The following is a 7022-nucleotide window of genomic DNA, read 5'->3' as shown; positions in this document are numbered from 1 at the left end:
AAATTGTTGCATTAGTCCTTATATACAAAACTAACAATTTAATATTACAATCTAGTTCTTTTTCATAATCTAAGGTTAAAATCTTTCGATTTCACACCCAATTCTTCAAGAAATAAAAAATGAAAACTTTAAAAAACTTTAACAGTTCTAAAAATTAGTACATGAGCTAACTAAATCAAGACCCTATGACCTCAAAAATATAAAAATTACATGAAAATTACTTAAATTTATTTAGCTAATAATAACCGAATGATGAAAGCTTTAAAAAAATTTTCTCCTTTCCTTCATATGAGTTTTCGGCCAAGGAAGGATGAAAAAGATGAATGTTTCTCTTTCCTTCCACTATTTCAGCTATTTATATGATAATTAAAAATTAATTAAGTTAATAATCATGTTTAGCTTAATTAACTAATCATTAAAATGCTTAATTAATATGCCAACATCTTCCACTATATCATGTTATAAAATGGTTTATTTACCATTTAGAACCTATGGTTAATTACCATTTAAGGCTTCAAGCCTTTTTGGTCAATTAAAACCTTATAACAATTGAACTTTTACAATTTAGTCCTTGTAACCTAATTAAGTAATTAATAGACAAAATTGATGCGCCAAACATCAATATTCTTTTATATCAACCCCATAAATATTCATATTTAATATTTACAGGTTTGGTTTACGAAAATGAAATTCTGAAATCACCTTTTCCGACACTATTGAAAATCAAGTTGTTACAATATAAGCATTATCTATCCGTTTGTTTCTTCCCTCGTATGCTAAATTTTGAATAATGTTGATCGAGTTAGAGCCCTCTCTCATGAAACTACCACCTCCCTCCTCCACAGCACCGAGTTTGACCGAGCTTGACGTCGAGCTTCCGCCCAAATTTCCTCCGGCCAACCCTGCTGGATTTTTTACTTCGGAAGCTCAATAAGCTTGTTGCTATTCGACTTGCCATGGCCAATGGTCTCGCAAATATAACAAATGAGCGGTAGCTGCTCATAACTAAATGAGGCTTCAGGAGGTTCACCACCAGCCTTTCCAAGCTTTTTCTGCCGCATAAAAGGAGTAAGAATGTTCAAACGAACTTGGATCCGTGTATAGTTATTCATATAGTTGCATCAGTTGGTAGTGTCATAATTGAGGAACTTACCCATAAGGTTGCCCATTACACGCCAAGCTCTCTGATGCGAAACCAGGAGGCAAGTCATGTACATGTACCCAAAAATCGGCATGACGGAACTCAATATGCTCTGGATTCTCCCCTTGGATAGTTGATGTATAAAAAAGAAACAGTTGTTGAAAGACAACGAACTCCCGAAACCATCTTCCCAGATCCACCGCATGGGAAAACTGTATCAAGTACAGGCCCGTATCCCCAATCGGTTTGATCATTGCCCCTTAAAGCAGTCTCCATAGTGACAACAAAGTTCTTTCCCTTGCCGGGAAATTAATGGTCCGCTCCTTGAGAAACTTCCTCACCGGACAAAGCTCATAGATGATATCATCCTCAAGATCGACGTCCAACTCTACCACTAATTTCGTGTCCTCCTTCTCAGCCAAGGAAAGATTACTGGAATCCAACTCCATGACAAAACACCACCCGAAAGAACAATGAAGCCTGAACAACTCATTCCGGATAACTAAGAAAAGAGGAGGGAGAGAGAGAGAGAGACTGTTGTTATATTTTACAAAAGAATTTAATTTTTTTCAAAATTTTATAAGTTTACGTTCTATTTCTTGCTTCACTTAAAAACGTAAAATTAAGTTTATTACATGACATGCAAAGAAAGTTAGCAACGAAATGCCAAATATATTGTAATTCCAAAAAAATCTATAAAAAGTTAGTAGCCCAAAAAGAACCCAACAATAAAATTGAATACCAATATCGTAGCTCACTCCGATTTTCCAATTTAAACTCTACAACTATATTTGCTGCAACATCATAGAAATTCAATGGAAGCAAACTAGACTAAAAGCAGATAATAGCCAAATGTTTCCATTTTTTCTTTTTCATGTTTGTAAGATACAGGCATACATTGAGAGCAGATATGCACACTTCAGGCACAGTATTCATCATACAAGTTGAAGAAAAACACTGCTACAAACAACGACTTTTAGATAAACTTTACAAAGGTAAAAACATCATTAGCACAAATTCATAGCCGCCACCTGTTGGAGAGATCTTGACTAATGGTCAGATGACCCAGAACCAAGCTATGACTGATCCTGATGCCAGACCAACTACTAGAAACAACACCATAACGATGCCAGAAGTCTCTGCGTGTTGTATCTGGACAGATTTGGGAGCCATGATCATTAACACACTTGTCAAGTAGCCATTAGTTAGCCCTAGAAGGCAAGTCAGTAACGAGACTGGAAACTCTGTTCGGAAGAGCTGAGGACCGTGCAAGCAACCTATGAAGAGAGGAAAGAACAGTAACCTCACAACACAAGCAGAAATCGCAACCTTTGCATTTTCAAGGAGATAGACTGCAGTCAACGATTTGCCAACCAGGTCAAACACATTGTAGCCTGTTATAAGGAGGACCGGATACCAGTCCTTGAGAACCAATGAGTGCACATCCTCTGTGATGTATCCTGGAAATATTGATAAAGTCACAACATATATGAGGACGATCCCAAATCCATACCACTTGACTGTTCCTACTATATTCCACAAGGTTGCTCTCCAAACAGGCCCGGTCATGGGACCTTTCTCTGCTTTTTCCTCCTTTACAGCCTCAGCCTTTAACTCCTCATAGTACTGCATAATCGGAAGTTTGTGTGCCACATTGTACAAGACTATGCATATGACCATAAACACAATGCTAGTAAAAAAGTAAAGGTAGGCACTCTTTCTTAGGCCATCAGCATCTTGTGGAAATACAGCTTTGGTTAGGATCCTTAGCATTGAAACAAGGACCCCTGCGCCCAACAATTTGACAAATTAAAATTTCATCAGACGAGGAAGCAGCACAGTTCTTCATATAATAGGATCAATACAAAAGATAAAAAATGAAAGAAATGAATTTTGTATCCAGGAATATTCAAGTGAAACTACTGACCACATGGGTACTAATAGTAACTAAGGTTTAATTTCTATTACACCATATAAAAAGCATAGCCATAGACCATATGTGGTAGAGGAAAAATGTTACATGTCGTTCAAGATTCAGAGTTCATAGTGTCATCAAGAGCTTTATTACGTACCTGGCGAATCAAGGCAACTTTCAAGCTGTTAAAGCAAAACATACCTTGAAAACAACTAACATATAATTAAGCTATCCTTAAGTCAAACCACAGGTTGGGCTACTTCAGCTATAATAATTAGTAATTACTGAACAGCTCGATGCCCTTAAGCAAAGTCTTGAATTTGAATCTTATGTATGGAGAAAACCGCATAGAGCGAGCTTACTCCCAAAAATGGAGTCAGACCTGGGTCAACTCTGGACTTAGCCGAGGCTCTTGTTGGTACCGGAAACCGGAGGTAACAGACCAAAACAATTACTAAACAGCTAAATTTCTGAGCCTTCAAATAATGAAGAACAAGTTCCTTAGAAATAGACCAATGACTCCTTTAAGTACCAATCTAATAAACTTCACCAACTTTCAAGAATTCATGGATCAACAAAATTAAATTAACATCCATATCTACAGTTAGTCAAAAATTTGTTCGTTAAATTACCAGAACCGCCGGATCCCGCAACGATAGCCTGCATGTAGCGTTCAGGCAATTCCCCAGCCGCTCCAATGAGCCCACCTTGAACAAGTGCATCGCCTATACCCGCCAGAGCGAGAAGACCGACCGTGACGTAGAATCCGTCATACAATCCGACCCGACCCTTAATATAAACCGCATCCATAACAGGCACGACGATCAGGGAAACCACGAAAATGCCCAAACCAACATTGATCCGCATGTAAGCTTCACTCTTGTGAGCATAAAATACAATGACCAAGAGGCAAGCGAGGCCGACGACCATGTAAACGACGGCGAAAACACGGTCGACGGAAGCTTCTGGGTAGAGGTAGGAAAAGTAATCGACGGCAGTGATGAAGCTATTCCATGGGAGGAGAAAGCCAACGCCCAAAGTGAAGTAGATGATGTAGCCCAGATTGAATTTGTCTTCTGGTTTTAGGGATGTGCGGAGGAGGAGGAGGACGGATTCAGAGTCGGGTTCTGGGTCTCCGCCGATTGCGGATCCATCGGAGAAACCCATTTCTGTTTTTGTTTGGTTTTGTTTTTTTTGTTTTTCTTAAAATGCAACTAAAATTGGAACGTCGAATTACCCTTATTCCCAAGAAACAGGTTTGGTTTGATATGTTGGTTGGCGGAGATTTTTCTTAAGTGGCAAATATGATGTCGTTTTTCTTTCTTTTTTCTTTTGGGTAGAATATCAAAATAATCACTTTTATTTGTTTCAAGTTATATTTTAGTCACTTATGTTTGAAATATTACGTTTTAGTCACTTACGTTATCGTGTTGTAACATTTTAGTCACTGAGCCATTAATTATCGTTAACAATGTAATGATAAGCTGATATGGTAAGTTAAATTATCGTTTCAAACGAAAATTTTAGCTTAAATTCTACAATTGGTTCCTATATTTTTTTATTTTGAGCAATTTAATTTTTTCCTTTTATATTCTTTAAAAAAAATTCATTATCTTCTACTTCTCTCTCCATTTTCTTTATTTCTTCATTTCTTTTATCATAGTTTTTCTATGTTTTCTGTCGAAACCATTTTTAATTTGAAAAATGGAGATTGACTTTAAAATGAAATATGGAGTCGCCACCTATTCTTTTTGTTTAGGTGTAATCTAATCACCTAATAAAACATTTTATTTTATTGAAGTATTGGTTTTGGCCTACGAAATTCAAGAAAACGGGTTCGGGAGTTGGTTACGTACGAGGAAAGATTAGCACCCTCGCAACGCCCAAAATTGGTGCCTAATTGATTAATTAATGTCCTAATGTCGAAAATTTGAAAAGATTTTAAAATATAATCCCATTTAAAAATGTTTTAATGTACTCGAATTGGATATTAAGATTCTATTGCTTCAAAGGAATAAAATATCACATCCAGTACGTTAGGATACGACAATTTAAACCCTCGAAACCAAGATCATCTCATGGTTTCCAAAACTCATGCATTGAAATTTTAAAAGGATATTCGGTTATTTGGTCAAACGGCAAATCGAAACCCAACACGTTAGGGCACGATTTCTCGAATTTCCAAACACAAAATATTGCCTTGTTTTGAGAAGTTTTCAAATAAGCGATTATAAAATCGACTCAAAATGCATTTATTCGGTTTGTTTGAAGTAAAAATGAAATGACCAATTTTAGACCAATAAGTTGGAAATTTCAAATATAATGCGATACTCGGAAATGAAAGGTAAAGTTACAAACATGGAATAATATACATGGATAAAATACTATACAAATGAATGACAATAGTATGAAAATAAAAATAAAAATAAAAAAGCAAATTAAGATACACACATTAGCAATAAGCTCACATCATACATTATGCAAAAACTAACGTTAACATTCAAGGACTTATGAATGAAAGAAACGATTTTAAAAGAAATATAAAGCCAATTAACACAAATAAAATGCAACAAGTTTTAAAACAATGATAAATGAATTTGAAATTAATAATGTGAAAAATAAGACATTTGAAATTATAATACATACAATAATTTAAAATTAATTTATATATAATTTTAAAATAAGTAATAAACGTTAAAGTTTGAAATAGATCAAAAGATAAAATAAATAATATACGAAGTAGTAATGTATAAATGAATTTTAAAACAAATATCAAAAGAAGAAAATTAAAGTAAGTAATATACAAAATAATATACATTAATTTAAATAAATAATATACATGAATTAAAAAATAGTTTAAAATAAATAATATATAAAAATAATAATGTATAAGAGCATTTAAATGAATATTATATAAATTTTAAAACAAAGAAATATAAAAGAGAATTTTAAAATAAATATCTATATAATAAAACAAATAAAAATATATACAAATGCAAGTTTAAAAATAACATACTAAAACAATGTAGAATTGATAACATAATTCAAAATTATATATTAAAACAGTTTTAAAAACTAAATAATAAATAAATTAAAAGAAATAAAGAATTACATAAACTAAAATAAACAAACTCCATTGAGATAAATACAAACTAAAAGGGTAATTAATAAATAAAATAAACCCTTGAAACAGAATTAAGGATAAAACACAATGCGCACAAATCAAAGAGGACTAAAAATACAAATGAACCAAATCTCGAAACAAAACGTTTAAATGCGGACTAATTTGAAATAGTCTGTAAATCCCAAGGAAAAATTAAAAATACAAAAAAACAGAAACAGCGCTTAATCAAATGACAGCGTGAAATATAGGGACTAAGAGCGCAAATATCCCTTCACCGCAAAAACGTGCAGATCCTGAGGGTATCTGGGTCGGGTCATCGGGTATGGCATAACACGGTGTCGTTTTGGCCATTAAAGTTCGGATCCAAAACAGCACCGTATTGTACATGCTATAAAACCCCGAAAAAATTTTAAAATCCTTATTTATTCATACTTTTTGAAAAAAAAAGAAAGGGGGGAGGATTTCTCTCTCGGCAATCCATTTTCGGCGATCGTACCACCGTCCGTCCGTCGCTGGCGACCGCCGTGCACGGCGGCCGGTGGTGCAAAAATGGCCCAATTTAATCCTTTTGCTCTCCACACCTTAGATCTGAGTCTCAAACGCTCAAAAAAACCCACGACCGTTGAAAGAAATCGAGAAAACCATTCGGTTTCCTTGTTTCCGGTCGCCCAAAAAGGTAAAAATAAATGGTATTTTTATATAACTATATATGTATGTATATTATATTCGGTGTGTCGAAACTATCCCATTCTTTTTTGAAATTTTACGTTTAATAAAAAAATGGGGAATCGACTTTTTGAAAAACGAAAATATGGAGTCGCCACCGATCTTTTGTTTTGGTG

At 34.4% G+C, this 7022-nt stretch overlaps 2 protein-coding genes across 2 annotated transcripts; both read right to left on the bottom strand.

Annotated features, from left to right (window-relative positions):
- Positions 1-603: 603 nt before the first annotated feature.
- LOC108478846 (uncharacterized) lies at positions 604-1766 on the bottom strand. The gene is made up of 2 exons (XM_017781301.2): positions 1154-1766; positions 604-1052 (listed from the first exon to the last, which is right to left on the bottom strand). Exons 1-2 carry the CDS (start codon positions 1393-1395, stop codon positions 824-826), a joined length of 471 nt encoding a protein of 156 aa, XP_017636790.1. The 5' UTR covers positions 1396-1766; the 3' UTR covers positions 604-823.
- A 138-nt stretch (positions 1767-1904) lies between these two features.
- Positions 1905-4367, bottom strand: LOC108479887 (equilibrative nucleotide transporter 1). Its single transcript, XM_017782727.2, has 2 exons — positions 3689-4367; positions 1905-2928 (listed from the first exon to the last, which is right to left on the bottom strand). The coding sequence occupies exons 1-2, from the start codon at positions 4221-4223 to the stop codon at positions 2198-2200; spliced, it is 1266 nt and encodes a 421-aa protein (XP_017638216.2). The 5' UTR covers positions 4224-4367; the 3' UTR covers positions 1905-2197.
- Positions 4368-7022: the final 2655 nt, after the last annotated feature.

This window comes from Gossypium arboreum, chromosome 12 (assembly GCF_025698485.1).
Source record: "Gossypium arboreum isolate Shixiya-1 chromosome 12, ASM2569848v2, whole genome shotgun sequence".
Lineage (NCBI taxonomy): Eukaryota > Viridiplantae > Streptophyta > Magnoliopsida > Malvales > Malvaceae > Gossypium > Gossypium arboreum.
This window is presented reverse-complemented; position numbering and strand designations above follow the sequence as displayed.

What these genes read in the sequence shown, in the direction of transcription:
- LOC108479887 (XM_017782727.2), bottom strand. Translation starts at nt 4,223, where the DNA reads ATGGGTTTCTCCGATGGATCCGCAATCGGCGGAGACCCAGAACCCGAC. An exon ending in TGCGGGATCCGGCGGTTCTG is followed by an intron (nt 2,929 to 3,688) that starts GTAATTTAACGA and finishes TGTTGGGCGCAG; the next exon opens with GGGTCCTTGTTTCAATGCTA.
- LOC108478846 (XM_017781301.2), bottom strand. Translation starts at nt 1,395, where the DNA reads ATGATCAAACCGATTGGGGATACGGGCCTGTACTTGATACAGTTTTCC. An exon ending in TGTAATGGGCAACCTTATGG is followed by an intron (nt 1,053 to 1,153) that starts GTAAGTTCCTCA and finishes TTTATGCGGCAG; the next exon opens with AAAAAGCTTGGAAAGGCTGG.